The sequence below is a fragment of the Anomalospiza imberbis genome, chromosome 7, assembly GCF_031753505.1.
Source record: "Anomalospiza imberbis isolate Cuckoo-Finch-1a 21T00152 chromosome 7, ASM3175350v1, whole genome shotgun sequence".
Lineage (NCBI taxonomy): Eukaryota > Metazoa > Chordata > Aves > Passeriformes > Viduidae > Anomalospiza > Anomalospiza imberbis.
The window spans coordinates 3850130-3871486 of record NC_089687.1 but is presented as its reverse complement, the minus strand read 5'-3'; the positions used below and the strand labels follow the sequence as shown (position 1 = coordinate 3871486).

Below are 21357 nucleotides of genomic sequence, written 5' to 3'. Positions count from 1 at the left end.
AAATCCCTTTAAAGGAAAAAAAAAAAAAAAAAGATCCACCTTCACTTCCATGTAATATTCATGAATTTCATAATAAAAAAATATGAAATTGTTCAAACGTTGAAGGGCAGTATTTTGAAATGCAAAATCCAGCAGGGACAGCCTTGTGTATAAAAAACATCCTTCACACATGCAAATGATTTAAGTTCTTATGGATTAAAAGGGACCTGGCCACAGCCAGACCACTCAGTACCCAGTTAGTTTTGTGCAACCTTTTTCTGCCCCTGTTAACATTTTATTCCCACCAAAAGCACTCAGTTCCCCCGACTGCAGGTAAAATGAGGCTACTTAGTACTTTGCAGGATTCTGCTATTAAGCAACAGCAATTTTCCACTTTGAATAAAAAAAAAAAAAAAAAAAAAAAAAACAAACAAACCCACAGCTTTATTTTGAGTCTGCTGTGACAATTTGAACCAATTAAATTTAAATTTCACTGATTCTTATGACAACAATTTGATGCAAACTCTGATAGCATTTCATGTCTCAATCATCCTGAACGGGAATGATATTTAACTCAACCCCAGCACTCAGGAGAAAGACTGTTGTAAAAGGAGAAGAAAGGACAGAGAGAGACATTGAGGTAGGAAAGTGAAGAAAGCCCCCACAAGGACTTGTGTTTATGATGCTTTTAAAAAAGGTAACATAAATTCAGATTAAATCAATTAAAACTTCTACTAGTGTGGAAACTAAAGTAAAATTATTTAATTAAGTACAGAGTAAGTACACTGCATGAGTGTATTCCAGATGGAATCCCAGAAGACTGAGGAGTACCATCCATACCAGTTGCTGATGAAGGTGCCATTTTCAACCCTTCTCCCATGACATCCTTCAACTCCAAATGCCCACATTTATTACAGCAAGGTAGGCTATTCTCTTCCCAAGTTGCAGAAAAATTATTATGCATGGAAGTGCATAATAATCCAGTCCAGTCGTGACTCCACCACTGACTTCCCACATGAATATGCACGAATCAATTAAACCTCTGAATGCATCCATTTCCTCCTCAAGTCGTAATGATAATAATAATAATAATAGCTGCCCATTGTATAGGGCACTGCATGCAATATTTTTAATGCCTGCTAATGAAATGTGCTATTAATTATTAGGATGTGGTTTGTTTTTTGAAAGCCAAGCACCAGCACACGTCTCAGCTGTGTATTCACAGTGACACAACTTGAATATTTCTGAAAAACTGCCTACGGGAAAGTATTATGGAAAATCCTCCTTAAAAAGCAAATGGTATTTTAATCAGTATGAGAACTTGTAGCTCTTACCAGCTCTGCTGCAGAGAAATTTGCAGCTAAGGGGTTAATCAGATTAGATGGGAGTGGTTATAGGCTCAGTGCCACAGGTTTTGCCCTTTGTGGCTTCTCACATCCCAGACTTGGAAAATATGAGCTGTGATACTGAGAAAGGTAAGAAGCCAGCACAGCCCCATAGTGATAAATGAGTTTGCATCATCTGTCATTAGAACTTCCTGCCAACAGGGTCATTCCCTATTAAATTACCACTTGTCAATGTTTAAAATACTGATTGATAAATGACTGTGCCAAAACTGATAACACGACAGCTTTTATTTTCTAATATTCTTGGTTACCACATTCTGCTACTTCAAGATACAGATATAGTAGGGTTTTTTCCAAGTACTTTAGTGAAAGACAATTTAATCTAATACAAAACTAACAGGTACTGTATAACGATTGGTCCTGATATACATTACATACTATTCTTCTTGCCAAAATAAACCTACTGGTGATTTAGCGATATGGGTAGATCCAAGTTTCACATTTCATCAAATGCTAGTAATCTGTTTTATCAATATAAACTGCATTTTAATGAAAAAATTCTTTTCTTCAGTACACTTCACTTTTAATTCCCCAGAGTATGATAATTCATTCACGCTGTAGAACAAGAATGTTTTACAAGACCCTAACTCTCCAGAGAAATTTCTCTGTAAATACAAAAAGCAAATTTTATGGGAATGTGTTGTATGCAACATGAGCAGTACCCAACATAATAAAAAAGTGGGTTGCACAGAGAATTCTGCTTAAGTATCCTTGTGAGCTATTTTGAGCCTAAATGGTTATTATGGTAGCATTTAGAGGAATACCTATACGACAGATAAAAGAGAGTCAGTAAAACTATTTTTGTTCCTGAATAGATAAAAAAGAAATTACTTTTTAGCAAGTTTTGCAGAATGAATACATCTCAGCAGACTCTTCAGCCAGGCCCTTCTCTAGGAGAGCATTCTCATTCTGATGCTGCTGGAGTTGCCTGGGGATAAATATTTTGGGGATAAAATTGACATGTTCTGCCTGGAAGATAAGGTTGGGGTAACAGCTCTTCCATGATCCAGAAGGAGAATGGAAACTCCTACATCACTCAAGACAGCACAGGATGAGTGTGTGGAGGAAGCATCATGTGAGAAAACACCACTGAAAATGAAGGTGTCCTTCACTGAACCACCTAAACCCTCACTGCAGGTGCAGCTACCTGAGTTAGCACTAATCCCAGAAGGGCAGAAGGAACCACCCCACTGCCAACAGTTCCACAATGAAAAGACTCGATTTATTGCCCCTTCTGAGCCCACTCTGCACATTCCTCCCAACAGGGGCTGTGTCCCAGATCCTGAGAGCATCCTTCGTGCTCGTTGTGTAACTCTCAGCGTGCCAACACCGATCCTCAAATCCCGCTTGCGGCAGGTGAGAAGGAAAGACATTCTGGGGAGCAATTTCCATCCCCCAGCTCTTCAGCAGCAAGCCCCAAGGCAGGAGCAGTCTATTGGCACTTTCCAATTATGCTAATGACCCATAAATGGTGGTGGCAGCGAGGCTGTGCCACTGGAGAGGGCACAGAGCACCACGGAGATGCCCGAGCCACCACCAAAGGCAGGAGGTACCCTCAGTACCAGAGTCACTGTCATTAGCACTCCACCTAAGCTAATACATGCTATTTCACTGGAAGGCTAATTAGCCAAAAACTGCTCTTCTAAGCTATCTACGGCTTCCCACATGCACGACAGTTCACTACAGCTCACATGGGTACCACTGCTGAGCAGCTTTCCCTGCAACGCAGACATGTCCCCAGTGCCCATCCATAGCTCTGGGCTCCTGTGAATTCCAGTCTCTCCTTGCTCATTGACATCTGCATTTTTCCAGTTAAGTTCAGCCCTGCAAACCTGATCCAAGTGACGCAATTAATTTATTTAATTTTTTTTTTCTTCTCCAAAACAGGCTTTTTAGCATGTGTTTCAGCACAAGAGATAATGTCAGTGTCTTTGAGAAACTTCTGCTTTACTCAGCAACTCCCTTGACTGGCCCTAAAATACTCTCTGAATTGGCAAATTCTGCCTCTCTCACACTATAACTAAAAAGATGTAAGCCCAAATGGTTGAGAATGTCCTGTTAACTGTACTAAGTTATAAAAGCAAACGAAGGAACAAGTCTAAAATCTTTAATTCTACTTCAAAATGTGTAATGCAGATAATACAAGTTCCACTTAAAAAAAAAAGCAGGTTTTATTTTCTGCTGTTATCCTCATACTCTCATGTTTCTTTTATATTATTCCACCTCAGTCCATTGTGAATTTTGAGCTCTTAGGAATGTTACTTCATTCTTGCTTATAAAAACATCCTACCACATTGTGATAACAATAAAGATATACTGCAATCAGAGGAATAGTAATAATAACCAAAATCTAAATTGAAATTTTCATTGGAATGAATTCCAAGGAGCACCTAATCTGACCCTGCTTTGCAAACTGCTATTGACAATGTGGGCACAGATGGGATGAGAGAATTCCTATAAAATCATAGGATCATGGAATGGGTTGGGCTGGAAGGGAGCTTAAAGATCATCTAGTTCTGCCACAGGCAGAGACACCTTCCACTAGACCAGGATAATGGTCCAGTGCATATCCAAATACCCACAAAGACCTTGCAGTTTTCCAGAGGGCTCTGCTGGCATGTAGAGAAGTACCAAAGACAACATCAGGCAAAAGGAATTTCTTCCTTGACCATCACTTTACAGTGCAAGAGTGGAAAAAGACTATATCAAAATAGACTCTATTGATCGTACAGCGAAAAAAAATTGGATTTTATTTATGTTAGAATAGAAAAGATACTAAAATGAAGTCAATGGCCAGGTAAGTGTGAATTACAATGCATTTAACTCTGTGCTATAAACCCCCAGTCTGATACACAGCACACATGGCAGATCAGCCACTGCTCTCCATCCCTTGCAACACCAATGCACTTTGAAGGGACAGACTGAATTCAGGGGGGTTTTTTGTCTTGAAGCTTAGAATTACTCTGCTATTTACTCCCACATCATATACTTCACCAGAATGGACAAAGAGTAGAATTCAAGTCAGAAATCATATGGGGTGGCTATACATGGAGCAGCCTTGGCACCACAGGATATAATAAGGAAACCAGTCATTGTCAGAACCAGAAAACAGGAGGATTAGGTCAGCAAATATCTTATTCTGTCAAATCCTCAAATCCTTTCATCTCCTCTCATTGTCAGATAAGGACCACAGTCTGCTGGGTTTGCTCTAGGAACACCAACACGGGTCCTAATGACAAACATTTATTAAAAAAAAAAGATTCTTTATAAAAAAGCATCAACAACTTCCCCTCAGAAGTAGAAAAGCCCATTAGAGGCCCATTTGAAATATTTAAATACACACTACAAATTACAGTGGTGCCTCTCAGAGTATCCACAAGTGTTTCCTAGGATATCTTTCATCATTATACCTCTCCTCTTAAGTGATCATTTACTATGCTGCTTTTGCTGTTTGTGGCCATCACCTACAGTAATTACATTAAAAGGTAGATATTTTACAGGATTAACTCCTGTGACATGATGCTTCATTACGCTGGTTTTGATCAAGGCTCAGATGTATTTTGCCCTACAACTGCAATATTAATCTAAAATAATCTTAAAAAGCTCCCCATCACACATGTGAGGATGATTTCTCCGATCACCTCTCTCTCCCCAACCCAAAGGTAGATTATGTTTCAGACAAGAACACACACTGAGACATTCACACGCAAAATTAAAGAGGTCAAAAAAAAAAAAAAAACAAAACCCACCATGGTTATTTTGCCTTCAGAATTTTTAAATATTTTCCCAACATCTCAGCAAAATTATGCATTTTAAAAAGACTGCAGGCACTGAAATGATTGTCAGTCATGCAAATAATCACTTACTTACACTGTATGAGTTTGGTTTGGATAAAGCAAATTACCATTTGAAAATAACTTGAAAATCACTCTGGGCTAAGAGCTTGCTTTATAAATTTTAGCTTGGCCACAATTTTTCTTAACCTTTTTCTCCTCAGTCTCCATTCAGTCACTATACTAGTACAATCCAAATTAAAAATCAGCTTTGAATTGCCACAGGTGCATTCAACTTTATGTAAAACATGTAAAGAAATAGCAAATTTTGGCTGCAGCTGAAGGTCAAACCCCAAAGAACTTCAGAGTCAGGCAGAAGCAGCCTTTTCTTCAGATTTTTTCCTGTTGTCTTGGTATTGGACTTTGTCTAAACACCTCAGATCTTATATCTAGAATTGGCTGTTGAATAAAATATATATTAGATATAACAGCGCTGACATTAATTTTTGTTTCTAATCACTCTGCTGTGAAAGTTTTACTGTCACACAGTTGTTTATGAATATCTTAATCTTTCCCATCAGTGTTGAAAAGAGGTTTCTGATATAATCCCAAGTGCGGCGACCACAATAAAATGGGGAAGGTGCCCTGCCTTGTGAGATGGGATTTAATATGAGAGCAGGACTCTGAAAGAGCACACAGTGAGATGTGAGATCTTCCTGCTGTACCAGTTTAGGTAGCAGGCTCATGATTTTACCCACCTAATCACCTCCTGCTTTGGACAAATGAGCGCTGTGTGTATGATGACTTCAGCCTAATTTGTCAGATCTTGTCTGACCCCATCTGCCAGGGCTGACAAGTCCAAAAGAGATGATGTAATATACGAGACAGGGTTATCATAACTTCATCTCCAAATCTAGGTCTGGGCCACATGATTCCTAAGGTATGCCAAAACCCCAAGAGCCTCTGGAACTGGCTCCACGTCAAATATGCTGAGCACCCACAGCACTCCCTGTGCTCAAAAGCTCTGAACTCTAAGAGAGAATAGTAGATCCTCAAAGATATACAGGTACTGAACTATGTTGCCATCCAAGCAGCCACATTCCTAAGAAACACTGGAGGATTTTAACCCACTTGTCAAAAATAGACATTTAAAGATTTAATTTTAGACATTGATTTCTAAATGATTTGCATCAGTATTTTAGAATACAAAGTTTTCCAAGACACTGAAACTCAAACCTTGCAGTTTAGGTACATGTGCAAGTGCAGGACCTCAGCTCCTGCACTAAAAATGTCTCTACCTCAAACTACCACACATGTATATTTAGCCTTTGAAATAACTCTAAGTACAGGCTGGTCAGGGACAACGATCTCAAGTGTGGCTAGAACTTATTATCAGATCAAAAGGTGGGCTCTTGCAAAGTCATTGCAGTGTTTCCCATCCTTATTTCAGCAAAAAAAATGTACCCAGCATGGTGCTGGGTTTAAGAGCATAATCAAATTGCAGAATCACACTCTATTTAGTGCCGGTCCCACTGAAGCAAAGTTCCTGTTCAGTGGGAGGAGAGTCCCTTATAACAGGAAAAACAATTGTGCCAGGTTTAATCAAAAGTGAAAAGGATCCTGTGAATGTTCCCTTTGAGCCACATAACCCACTGCTAATTTCAAGGCGGGCTCTGAAACGAGGGCCATAAAAAACGTCCTTCAGAGTAACCGAGGAGGAGCGAAGAGCAGCTCCTGCTGCAGCAATGCCAACCTCTGCAGGTCTGCTCCCTGCCACAGGAACGCTCCTGCCCACCTGGAAAGACAGTAAAAGAGGCAGGGGAGGGAGGAGGGGATAAAACAGCTCCTTGGATGCAGGCTTACCACTTTCACTGCTCTCCAGAATTTCTGTCTCCTCCTTGACCTCCCCTGCACACAAACATGCAGAGAGCTGAGGTGTTGGAACCCTGGCTACTGAGAATTTCAGACCTTCTGTCTAAAATTGTTGTCTAAACAAACACCGATCGCCAAAAAACCGCTACATTTAACCTAAAACCATAACGAAAACTTACAAAATTAAATACTAAAACTAATATCGTAAGTGTGTAATTTAATCATAAGTATGTAAATAAAAATGTGTAATATCACACAGTAAAAAACGAAGAACTTAAAGTTTTAAATATAATACATATAAAACAAAATAAAAGTTCTAAAACAAAAACTAATCCTTCTTCTTCACCTTCTTCATAAATTTAAGTAATATTATATAATTAAATTAAAAAACCCATATCACAAACCACAAGTTAAAAATTATTTAAATATAATTTCTTAATTAAACAATTTATCCTTTAAAAAACCTTTTAAAGAAAAACTACAACTCCCTTTTTAATTTATTAAAATACTATAAACCTCGCTGTAATATAAATAAAAACTAATACACATCTAAATCCAAACAAAAAATACCATCTCACACATTTAATCCCAACCGTAACAAAAAAACCCCAAAAATTCATCGCCGAGGAGCAGGCAACTCCTGGAAGGCTGAAACAAGTGGGAAATCACAAACAAGTGGGAAACCACTCATCCTGAACGATGCAAGTTTGCACGACAGGCACTAAGGACAGGCTCGGCTGCCTCAATAGCCCCTGATTATTGAAATACATTTATCAATTAGGGGATTTTGCATATTATCAAACTCATTCATTAACGATGCTTTAGCTGATTAGTTAGAACGTCACCATAAATACAGGGTTTTGACAGGCTGGAGGCAATTTATGACGTGGAAAATGTACTGACCTGCTCACATCAGGAAACCTGACTGGAAAATAAAGAACTTGGCACTTCGGTCTGATTATTTTTTCCAGATCCTTAGGTCTGTGGTCAGGAATCAGCTTCATAAATTTTCCAATGGATTTAAGAAAGGATTCCATATTAAAAGCAGAGTTGAACACCACAACATCAGCAACCAAACTGTAAAAAGCGGTGAAGATTAATGAACATATTGCTGGCACAAAAGGAACAGGATTATTCCACAGGCAAAGGAAATAGGATACATATTCTCATAAGCAAGCAAAAGGTGCAAGTGGATGCTAATTAAAATCAACCTTTTCACATGAATTAGGAGTATCCTAAGTACCTTAATCAGAAATGTCTTAATTTCTCTCTATTCACCTTTTAAAAACATGTTTAACCTTTTTAACCTAATAATAAATTCCTATTATTAATCTAAAGGAGCACATCCTATCCTAGCTGTGGAGTTTTGTTCATAAAATGGTAAGTATAGTGTTACTATCACCATCTCTCAGAAATATTATGAACAGATAAAGCCCACTGTAATCTGACTTTTGCAGAATTAAAGTTGGAAGAAAATGAAAATTCCTCAGAAATAGTTTTTATTGAAGGACAACTTACCTTTGGTTAACCTACCTTCAACTGACCATGTGCGTCAGGCAGCAGGACACTATGGAAATGGATTGTTATTTTAACCGATGTAAACGTAATCCTGATTAAGAGTATATCCTCTATATATAAAAATAAAATACATGGCATACAATATCCATCCCTCTCATAAAAGTTTAAAAATAATTGGCATATAAATTTAATGTTTTATTTCTACTGCTGTGTTTTAAAAACCAACCAGATCAATAATTTTAAGATGGAGTTCAATGATAAAGCAGGTATTATTTCTCCACTCTTAGAGTCAGTCTGGTGAAAATAAGAAGCTATAAAAAACCTGAAGGATCTGGAAGTTTATCCTGGCAGTGCTGCCACAACCTGAGCTACACCAACACACGCAGCACTAACTGAGGTAAGAAATGCTTTATGGCCAGTTGGTTTTCTCGATATGTTATATATTGTAATACAGACCTACAGGTCAGAAGATACATTGAGGACATGTGTTCATAAGTCACAGGGCTGGTGAAAAGTATATTTGAGGTGAGAGGCTGTCATTCATCCTCTCTGCATCTTTCTGCTGTCTGGTCAAGAAAGAGAACTGACACTGCTCACCAAAGCAGCAGGAGTCAGCAGGAAAAGCAAAGAAACTCCAACATTAGAGAGAAATAATCCTTTTCAAGCTGGCTGCAGGAGCTGAAATGCTTTCTGGCATCTTACCCTCTTGCCCACCTATGGTTTTTAACCCGTTGGAAGCCTCAGTTTTGTACAGCAGTCATCTTTTCTGCACTGATTTACAGATGACATGAGGCAGGAACCCGACACATTTCTTTGCTGCTCTCTGACACGCAGCAAAGGCTCCAACAACATCATCTCACCTTCTCTCGTGCATGAACTCTTATCTGCCCTGACTCCTTCCTGCAGGCTCTGCAAATCAGGGGCAAATTAGAAAGATTAACTCTTTAGAAACATCAGAATTCTGATTTTTTAATGATCCAAAGCACCGACCTGAAGGTTCAAAATGTTCTAATTTTGATTGTCTCCAAAGCCTCTGTGTAAAAGTGGAAAGGTGCATTTTCCCCATTTCTAACATACTTGGAAGTTGAAAAGATGGCACCTCTTTGCAGATGACCATTGGAGTGTGAAAAACAATACAAAGGACACGGCTCCAATTTTCTCTTAAATTGGCATTTCAGCAGAACAGAAATGGGAGATGAATATTATGGAACTACATGAAGCAGATACTGGAGGCTGAAGGGGACAGAATGGAGCATCTCTTACCCCATCCCTGGAAGTGTCCAAAGCCAGGTTGGATGGGTTTGGAGAAACCTGGTCTAGTGGAATATGTCCCTCCCCATGGCAGAGGGTTGGATCGAGGTGGGCTTGAGAATCCCTTCCAACCCAAACCATTCCATGATTCTGTGATCTACAAAAATCATCTTTATTTATCTCATAAGAGAAGATACTTAAAATGCATATTTTGAGGATAAATGTTTGTCAGTTTACAACAGATGTATGAAAAATAACTGCCACAATAAAGCAAAATATATATACAAAAAATATAAATTCCTTTCCTGGTGCCAGAAAACACTTCCTTTTGTTAGAACATCTGAAAATGGCTGCTACTGTTTTCAGAAGATTTTTCACTCCACTTTCCCATCTTTACAGCTCAGTAAGTGAAACATGTTGCAAACACTGTGGCAGAGGCAGCTGCAGAATGGCCAGAGCATACACAGATCATTAATTGAGAAATTTCAACATAACTGCCTTAGATTATAAAGACGCAAAAGCTTAACTTGAACCTTAAAATGCTCAAGCCCTATTCTTTATAATTCTTCCACCAAGAGAGAGGTGAGAAAGACCATGGAAATGAATTTATTTCAGTTGAAAACAAGTGAGTTTTGCTGTTTTGCTTGGGTCTGCGCAGTGCCTAACCACAAAGCTTTTCAGTGGTGCTGTTATTAACTTCTTTCATTAACTCAGATTCGAGAAATACATTTGTTTTTAGCAACAATAAAGGGCCACAGCCTTTAAAATGTCTGGTTATTTTAGCACTGCACAATTTCTGAATACTAGATGAAAGAAATATAAGGATTTATCTGGTATGTTTACTGCCCTCTCTTCACAGGAAAAGTGCTGCAGTACGTTTTAATTTCTGTTTATTTCCCTAAAACCCTCTCCATAATTTTAGCTGGATGCAGTAAAAGCTATGGCCAAGCACAAGCTGAGTAGTGCAGCTTTGTGAAGCATCCAAGAAACAAAGCATCACTTTCAGCCAAGGCACAGGTCAGAAATCCCACCAGCAATAGGTACACCATGGCAGCATTAGGGGACTTTATACAAAAAATTCAGATGATTTTTTAGAGCAAAGTGGTTCAGCCACACTGATTTTATCAAGCTGTCCTCAGAACTCTGCTGGTACCTCAGTTTGGTACAGGGTCATCGTTTATAGAATCACAGAATAACCTGGGTTGGAAGGGACCTAAAAGCTCAACCGGTGCCACCCCCTGCCATGGGACATCTTCCACTATCCCAGGTTGCTCCAAGCTCCATCCAACCTGGCCTTGGACACTTCCCAGCGATCCAGGGGCAGCCACAGCTACTCCGGGCACCCTGTGCCAGGGCCTCCCCACCCTCACAGGAAGAGTTTCTTCCTAATATCTCATCTAAACCTACTCTCTACTCTCCATTTGAGGTCGACCCTTCACCTTCTGCCACCACATGGTCTTGTAAAACATTAATGCAAAATAATTAATACCAAAAAAATAAATCAATACTAAATAAAAATAGAATAATAATTAATACCAAAAAAAAGTGTATAGAGAAGGACTCCTCAGGGTTACAATGCTGTAGACAGAAGGACACCTTAAATAACGAGGAGCAGTGCGAGCCACACCTACCATGAAAGTATTTGGTTGTATCCATATTGAAAATCCCTTTCCTGGCATTTCTGGACAGGATATGCCAATTGGTTCTCATGGAAGTAGAGGACCTTTTTCAATTTGCCAAGGTCAGGGCGGAGGGCGGCGAGTTCAGCCAGGTTAAGCACCGAGCTTGCAAAGAGGATCCTGGAAAACAAGGAGAGCAGTGTTTACCGCCGGCGAGCGTGCTCGCAGGGGTCACCCCTTCCCCTGCTCCCCACTCCCTCCCCCCCAAGAAAAACATAACCCCTATAGGGACACATCAATAGCTAAGCCTTAATACCATGTAGCAGCACTCGAAGTTTTGATCTCTTAAAAAGCAGCTGCTAAGAACCCAACTAGAAAAGCACCGAATCTCATCGGTCTTCCCAGCTCAGTTACAGAGAGATGCAAAATAATAATAAAAAAAAAAAAGCTGGATGGATTTTATTGAAAAAGGCAAGAAAAGCTGTATCTGAAGGACAAATGGAACAAAGATAAGGCTGGCTAGGGAATACTTTGCTTGCCAGTTTCATTACATTTTACTTCTTTATGCAACCAACTACTGAAATTCAATATATGAGCAGGAATGGCACATGTTCATGTTATGACATAAACCCTTTTGATTTATGCACTGCACTTATCTAGTATGGTCTGCTTTTCTTTTTTTTCCCCCCACCCTTTTTCTGTTTTATTTTCACATTTTTATTAGGTATCCTCTATAATGAAATGTTGTTTCTACCCTTGCACCCCAGTCCTGCCGCTGCACTCCTGCTATTCCACAGTCCACAACACTGCACACATCCTTCAATTAGATAAAGCATGCACAAACACCCCTAACAAGCTGCTATCTTAGCCTTGTGTAACTTCCCAGGCTATCAGAAAATGAATGCATTTAAATGGGTAATATGAAATCCTGACCCTACTGTAACCAGTGGTAGATTTCCCTGCATTTCACCAAAAGCATGTGATCATCTCCTGGCCCCTGGCTAGCACTGCTTCCAAGCAAAGTGAATCCTGAACTTGCAGAGAGCTGAAGAGCCTCAGATATTTGTGTCCTGTATTTCTTACCACAGGCGACTAAAACAAAAGAAACAATTGAGATCAGGTATCTATTACAGATAGAACATTAAGTTTAATAAACTACTTTTCAACACAGCCTGCTTCTGAATTGTTTTTTTTTCTATCCACCACTTTAGTAATTCAGATTCAGAACTGATTTATGCAATTTTTTTTAATATTTTTTCTAAGTTTTTTTTTCTCCTACTGTTATTCCCATTCTTTCTACTTTTACATGAATTTTGTGTTCAAGATTACTGCCAAACTGACATCACTAATGTGATAAACTTCTGATTCTGGCTGCCAACCTCAAAACTCAGGAACTTCCCCAAACATCCATCTAGATCATATATATTATATCATATCTCTGCTAACTTACACCCTTCTTAGATAACCTGTATCTACAGAACAAACACTTCCTAGGGCATAGATCCTGTATCCATCTTCATCAGCCTGGGTCAATGCTGATCTGAAAGGCTTACAAAAGTAAGAGATGATTGTTATTGCCTTGTTCATCAAATATTTGATGGTTCTAAAGGGCCTGTCACACAAAATGCCAATTAAGATATGAGTTCAGGTTTATTATGAGTCATACTAGGAGGAAAAAATAGTTTTAGGTAAGTCATTACTTATTTGTCACTGTGAGTAATGACCTCTGGACCTCATAATAACCTGGGTGCCAGGCTCAAAGCAGAGCAGGAAAAGCTTCCTGGGGGTGATGCGAAATCCCTGCTCAGCACCAGAGTGACAGAAGAAAAATGCAAACTGGAGAAAACCTACCCCAAAACCTGCAAAAATGAGAGGAAATGCTTGGAAAAAATTTTTGCTATTGATAGGACAGGGGGGAATGGCTTCATATTAAAAAAGGATAGGTTCACATTAGATAAAGGAAGAAATTCTTCCCTGTGAGGGTGGTGAGGGCCTGGCACAGGGTGCCCAGAGAAGCTGTGGCTGCCCCTGGATCCCTGGAAATGTCCAAGGCCAGGCTGGATGGGGCTTTGAGCAACCTGGGATAGCAGAAAACATCTCTGCCCATGGCAGGGAAATAGAACAAGATGAGCTTTAAGGCCCTTTCTACCCCAAGCCATTCTAGGACTCCATTTCTGAATTGCATTATAGTTTATCTTTTCCTATACTGATCTTTCAAAAAATTATTTTCTGCCATGAGTTAGGGAAGAAAACAGAACTGATACAGGATGGTATTGATGAACCTGGCTGAGTTTGAAGGAAGAGAGGGGAAAAATACAGCACATTGGGACTGAAACCAGGGGAACCAGCACAGAGCAAGGGTGGGAAGTGCAGACAGTGGAGATGCCGAGGTTAACACACTGACTGGAAAGAAAAGGACAATGGAGAACACAATGAGAAGAGATCCAAGAAATAAGCTTGGACAAAACCATGTAGCTCTGATGCATCTTAACTTGCTCAGATCAACAATGGGATAATTAGGAGAGAAAAAAATTATGACTACAGCCACAGGCAAAAAACCCAGTGTCTGCAGTCTTGGCTTAGGCAAACTGGAGGAATTCAATAGCATCATTAGAGCACAATGGAGCCTGGCTTCTAGCATGGCAAAGACTGAAAACTTGGAAAGCTTGCATGAGGTAGATCTAAATTTTCTCCACTGTAAATAGAAACTGATAAGACTCAACTAACAAGCAGATCGCTTATCACTGCCCAACTCAGCATAATAAACTGGTGTCAAGAGAAAACTGTGGTGATGACTAGCAAATTCAGATGTAGAGCCTGAAATGACATTGCCTGTGCTTCTTACAGCAAGGAAAAGAATTAAAATAAAACCACTCATTAGAAAACACCCTCCTCTATTCACTTCTGCTACTTCGCAGCACTTCCAGAATTTATCCCGACTCTGAGAGGCTCTCATGGCTGCTTCTTTACTGGCAGAGAAGCTGCTAACTACCAGCACTAACCAATTTCCCTGGCTTTACAAGCTTAAATAGCACCTGACAGCACGAGTCCCCGTGAACATGCCCACAGAGCAGCCGCGTTCGTGGCTAATGGACTCACGCAGGGCACTGGAGGATATGCTGGAGTGTATTTCCATTTAACACCTATTACAAGGGGAAGAAAGGAAAGTTTATTATAATGGAACGTGCGACATAAATATATGTCAGCTGTCATTCTGTGTGACATCAACTTTCATTTTACCTCGGGTTATTATTTAAGTAATAAATCCTAACAAGGTGAGCTTTATCATCCCACAGAGTGTATCCGGGAGGTAGAGACACAAGGTGATGGCAAGAACGCTCAAAACATGATAATTCCTGACAGCTGCTGCTTGAGCACAAGTTAAATTGAACAGTTTATCTCGGCATAAAGATGTTATAAGGTTTTATGTTTAATTTAAAAAAATTAACATAAAACCCAGAGAAAGCAGAGTTAGGCAATCTTTCACAAACATGACATACTACAATCACTGTATAAGCTGGATTAGTACTTATTACCATGCTACTAGAGAATTAAGCTGTTTTTAGACCACCAAAGAGCTTTAAATTGCAACTTTTGTCTCTGTAAGAGAAACCTATATTTAAAACGTCTGCTAAATTCAAATTAACAGCTACATCATTAACTTACCATCTCACAAAACCCCCTACAATTCAACTGCTATTATGGTGTCCTTATCGAGACCTATCAACACTGCAGCATTTAATATATACAGTGCTCTCCAATAAATACAGCGAGTGAATCCTCACTAAACCTGTGCTGAAGGTCACATTCCTAAAGCTCTGCCCCAGCTCTCCTCTCCAAAACATCCCTGAGGATTTTGCTGTGTGACAAGTGACCTTCTTGCACAGAGCAGGACCATCCCACATGCAGTAGCCCCACTGCCTTGGAGACTGGCCAGATTTCAGGGCCACCATCCACACAAGCTGCAGTCTAAAGCCATGCTCGTGCTTCATCTGAATCAGTTCACAGTCCTTCTGAGGAGCTGCTTGTGTGAAATTAGTTAAGCATGTGCTTAACTAAAATAAATATTCCTGGGAAGGAAGCTGAGTGCACTTGCAGGTTCAGAGATGTGACATGTCCACAGAATTCTCTGCCCTTTGCTACTGTCTTCCCCATTCTTTCACTCCAAACAACTGAAAGTCAGTAAAATCTAAAAGCCTTTTTTTTTTTTTTTTTTTTAATTACCAGCAGACAAAATGACTAATACAGGTTTCCACTTATATTAAGCAAATTATAATAGTGAAGGTGCTAAAGTATTTTTATTTGGCTTTATAAATCTTCTTTGTGTCACGCAGCCATGATTTACTCTTTTATGGCTTTGCCTTAAATCTTTCAATTAAATTCCCATGCAACTTAACTAAAAACACATTTTGCCTTCCCCTTGGGAGACCACACAGGGCATATTTATGTATCTATGGATATGGGGGCTGAACTCTCCAATCCACCAGGCTTATAGAACAAAGCAAGTTTGAAACAGCACCTGATTCGTAGAGGAATGTTCCTCAGTCTGGCAGAAGCTCTGCACGAAGGACAGATAAACGTGGCCACTATTTGTGTGGCAGTACAGGTAACCCAGCTGTCCCTGGAAAAGGGGGATTGCTGTAGGATACAATCCTGCAGCAGCAGCAGGGACTCTCCTGCTCCACAAATAAAATCCAAAGCCACAATTCTCTGCTGCTAAACAACTACATCCACAGTAAAATGAGTTTATGATTGAAGATCTGGCAGCCCAGAAAAGAGCTATGAGCACTCCTCATCCTCCAGGAGCAGTATTACAATAAAACAGACTAACATTTGGATACGGCTACAAATACGAGCCTTTTAGGGGAAAAGGATAAAATAAATACTAAAATAATACTGTTCAGTAGATGGCACTGGTTAAACCAGTGAAGCCTTGGCATAGGGTGCCCAGAGAAGCTGTGGCTGCCCCTGGATCCCTGGAAGTGTCCAAGGCCAGGTTGGACGGGGCTTGGAGCAACCTGAGATAGTGGAAGGTGTCCCTGGCCATGGCAGGGGTGGAATGGGATGAGTTTAAGATCCCTTCCAACCCAAACCATCCTGTGCCTTTATTCTGGATTGCACTATAGTTTATTCAAACCATCCTGCCCCCTTAAAGTCCAAGGCAAAGGCAAGAGGTTTGACCACAGACACACCCACGTGGAGAAACAAGGGCTCCAAAGGTGATGGAGCCTCCCAGCACCTCCAGATCAGACCTCATGGTTAGGGTTCCTCCATCAGTTTTCCTTGATTTCAACCCAGCAATTAGCCAAGTCCATGGATTTGGCTTTAAGTTACCTTTCAAATGTAAACTGTGTCTCAAATAGCACTGTTAATGTCAGCAATCTCAACAGACCAGTTACTTTTGTTTGTTGTTACACACATTTTTAGACTATCAACTTACAGAAGTTGCATTTTTTATCACTAGCCCAAGAACACACAAATTACAACCGCATATAAAATGCTTTTCCTTTCCCCATTACACAATAGACGACACTGAATTTCTGAACAATAAATACTAATAAGTGGTAATATGTGACAGTAGACAGTATAATAAATAATAAATTAACAATAATTTTTTGACATGGAATGTACAAATGTCAAAAATGCTTATAGATATTTTAACTCATAAATTAAGGTTTTTGTAGATAAAGATAATTTGCAATGTTTACAGAAATAATTAAGTCTTACTATTTTAATGGTCTCTGTTTTTCAGAACAAATCACAAGGGTTGTCATGCCTTTCATCTTAATTAGGCCATGTGTTTGTCTTATTTATTTCTATGTACTTTCATAAACGTTTACAAATATTAATTGTAAAGAAAAATATTTTTTCCTCTTGCTGTAATTGCTATATGTACATACAGTAGAGTAATAAATATTCATGGCTGCTACCAGTTCAATATTTAGGATTTGGGAGTTGCCTTGTATGCTAAAATAAAGCAGGAAGGAAAAGCTTGGTTTCAACTCATACTGCCAATCTCTTCTTTTTATATATTTTTATTTTAAAATACAGAATTTCAAAAATTTAAAGTTATATAAATGCATTTTTTAATTTGCAAATCATTTGGGTTCTCTCACAATTTCTCCTTACCCCTCTGATTTTTTATTTCAACCAGCTGATCAGAGCATTTTTGTACTGGAATCAAGTCTCAAACAAAATTTCAGGCCAGATCCTTAGCCCACACAATTAAGAGCCAGTCTTAAACACATTTCTGCTATTTTTTATTACCTTTAACTCAAAAATATATCAAACAATATGTGCAAACTGTGAATCAAAATTACTTCTCTATGTAATATCAAGAAGTAAGCTTGAAAGAGACTCTCAGAGCAGACTTTTGAGGGGGGTGTATTCTGTTTGAACTGCTTCGCTTTTCAGGCAACAACACTGAAGCTTCTTGAATTTTATTAAGTGTGTGTGGTACTATTTTTTTCCCTGATTTGTAATTAAATTTGGCTTCAATTAATTACTGACAGATGCACATTTTTACTTTAGTGGCCAGATTGTTCACCATGGGCTACATCGGCCTCTCTGTTCCCACGAAGGGAGAGGTCAGGACCAAGCAGTCAGAGCTGTGGTGATGGGGGGAAGGAGAAACCATGAGTCTACATCATCCTCCTTGCTCAAATTCCATCAGCAACAAACAGTGAAGCAAAGGAATTTTATTAGAGCAGAGAATAAGCAAATCAGAGTAACCCACTAGTGAAAAGTAGCTGTTGCCGGGTGGTTTATATAAGATGGACAGACTAACTCTGCTCAAATAGGTGCTGTGATGGAGCAAAGAAAAAGTAGGAAGCAAGATAAATAGAGGACATAGTGACTGAAGGCAAAAAATTCACCACAGGTAAATATAAAGGTTGCAGTGATGTATAATGAAATGACATTTTAAAAGAAAAATGCTTGCAAAACTGATGTTCTACTCAATTAGGCAACATTTAAGCAGCATTATCTATTGGTTGTAAGGCTGCAAATTAATTTAATTTGCTATCTTATCTGTCCAGCTCTGGAGAGAAGCCAAATATGTCAAATGCCTGGCATGAACAAGGCAATATGGCCAAGGGGTTGAAGCAGCACAGAGAAGTCCTAGGGCTACACGTGACTGGCTGTTCTTAATCTGAACAGCAAGCCCTGAGCATCCTTACTTCACATCTCCTGGGGTCAACCTGCATCCAGGATGGCACAGAGCAAATAGTCAACATCATGGATGTATGGATCCCACAAGCAAGCAAGGCTGATTCATCCCACAGAAAGGGAATCAAACCCAGCACAGCACAGACCCACCACAACACTCAGGGCTCTCCTTAAAATAGGTTTGTATCGAGAGATGCTCGCGTGATGTAGAACAATAAATGAGTGGAACTCATTTTCCACTATTTTAGTAAGTTTTGGCCAAGTAAAAACTCAAATCTTCCCCCAATTTTCAGGTTTACACATGTTGTATTTTAAAACCACAGAAGACCTGCTCACTTTGCACAATTGCAGAGAAAATCATGGAATCGCAGAATAGTTTGGGTTAGAAGGGACTTCAAATAACATCAAGTTCCAACCCCCTGCCATGGGGAAGCTTTGTTGATTGTTACATTTCAAGTGCCCTGAAAATCCTGTTTTCCAAAGTATTCCAGACTGGTTTATTATGTTGCTTTATGCACCTTAGATATCTAAACACTTTTTTTTTTTTTTTTAAGGAATTTGAAGACTGTGACTAAAAGAAACTTAACTTTCTTAGCAAATGGCTTTCACATTTTTTCTAATACCCTACAGCTCTGATTTAATCTCACACAATCTACGAACAACAAGTCCATTAAAAATTATTTTTATGGACTCTCTCAGCTAATTTTTCTAAAAAACTCCCACTCCAGAGCATCAACCCAAGGCATAACTACTGCCTAAGAATGGGGACCCTCAGGAAAAGCAGGATTCTTCCCAGAAAACTAATACAGTCCTCGAAAAAACTCAGACTGTCATAAAACCTGAGCAGCTGGCAACTCTGTCACCATGAAGTATCCATATGGAAGACCGAGATGTGTCAAACTACCCAAAACGAGTTTGGATAGTGCAGAAGATGGAATAAATAATTCAGTATCTTCAACACTTTCAACAGCAGGTAGTAGATATGCTACCTGCTCCTACAACGTGCCAAAATGTAACATGCGAGTGAGAGCGAGCGAGAGAATGTGAGTGTCTCCAACCTGTTTTCATGAGGATATTTTGCTCGAGGAACTTCTCTTTTTAGAGGCATATGATCCGTATCAGATGTTTGTCAGGAGCAGGCAGCACTACAGAACATTAGGAATAACTTAGTGATTTTTAATATATATTCACAAAGTGAATTCACAAAGTCCTCCGTATACATGTATTTAAAAAAAAAAAAAAAGTATTTTTATCAAATATTACCAAAAAAATGAAGGGGAAATAGGTATTTCTCCCATTTCTAGAATATTTGTTGCTGCAGTGTAGTGGCAACTTTCCTGCTGTAATATAAGCTAAGCAAACTATTCCATGTGCTCAGCAAAGTGGCAATCAGATCCATAATTTAAATATTTCTGCTCCATGTTCATGACATAGTTCAACTATAAAGCTACATTGTGCAGTGTCAGTCTTCTGCCATCTCTTCCTATGAGAAACAGTTACACATTGCTGCATAAACCTTCATCATTTATACTCCGAGAAGATAAAGTGACACTTCTCTTCCCCAAGAAATTAAAATAATTTAATGCTTAAGGGTCTCCAAACCTGTCTTTGGAGGGACAAGCTCCTTCCTACAGTGATTTATCAACCAACACTTCATCAAAAACACAGGGACAGCAGGTAGACTGATATCCAAAAGCACATGAATAAGGAAAATGTCAAGTTCTGTGTACTGCACACTATTTTGAGCCCCTCCACTTTCTGATTAGAACATTTCTGTAACTCAGCAAAGCCCACACTTGCTACCAGATTTGAAGGATTGCACCGAAATGGCTGAGCAACCGACTGAAGTGAGATTTCAAAGAAGTGAGACAAACACTTGCCTAAATTCAAAAGCTGCCAAACATATTTCATCAGACTTTCAAAAGATAATTGTTTTGTCTGTTCTGAATTAAGCTTTAAGTGCTTTAAGAAAGGTTTCTCTACAAACATGGCTAAAGATCACAAAGGGGAGCATTTGGAATGAATGGAACCCTTCAGTCATATATTTATTTAATATCACTTGCATCATGCCTGGCATATACCACAAGCTGCTTTATTTCCATTTCCATAACATGATTTTAAGGATAATCTATACTGATGTCCTACCATTTTATTTCACATGTTATCATAACAGGGATTTTATTTATAATGCAACCAGAGAAAGAGAAAGAAATAAAGGGTCTCAGTTCTTCAGCTTGGAGCTCCTGACATGGTATGTAAGGGACCGATGCAAGAGCTGACACAAACAGTAGAGAATTCAAAGAAAAAATGTCAAACTCATGAGAGAATTTAACAACCATGGAAACTAAGCTTTTGCCCATTTTTCTTATCCAGCTCCTGGCTGAGAGTTTTGCAGGGTAAACAATGACATTAGACATTTACAGTCATGTTTGGTCAATTTACACAACACATATCTGACCCTTGAGTGAGCAACCCATACCCCAACACTGCAAGGTGCTGGTATTTCCCCACATGCAAAAATCCAATAATAAAATTTTAGCTTGATAAAAATGCTTCAAGGCTTCCATGTATTTCACAAATCATGCTTTCCCAACACATCTCATATGCAACTATCATTTCAGAATTCTTTTTATCATTAAATAAAGCATCCAGGGCTAAATTCCCATTATTCCCCATGAAAATGAAGTATCTGCCTTTGGGGTTGAAATCATATGTTAAAAAGTCAGAACACCACACCAGATGCTTTCTAATCTTTAAGATTAAGAAACTGAG

The 21357-nt window shown here is 39.2% G+C and overlaps 1 protein-coding gene across 9 annotated transcripts in view; it reads right to left on the bottom strand.

Moving 5' to 3' along the window:
• GTDC1 (glycosyltransferase like domain containing 1) overlaps positions 1-21357 on the bottom strand; it is a 117938-nt gene that overhangs the window by 74663 nt on the left and 21918 nt on the right. For 8 of the 9 annotated variants that reach the window (XR_011000622.1, XM_068195145.1, XM_068195147.1 and 5 more), the window contains exons 2-3: positions 11431-11598; positions 7934-8107 (exon numbers count right to left, since the gene is read on the bottom strand). Coding sequence is in view for 8 of the 9 variants with exons in the window: in XM_068195145.1 (XP_068051246.1) it covers positions 7934-8107; positions 11431-11598 (342 nt within the window). In the remaining variant the exon portion in view is untranslated. Of the gene's footprint in view, positions 1-7933; positions 8108-11430; positions 11599-19643; positions 19731-21357 lie in introns of all 9 variants that reach the window. The other variant, XM_068195146.1, reaches the window with a different exon arrangement.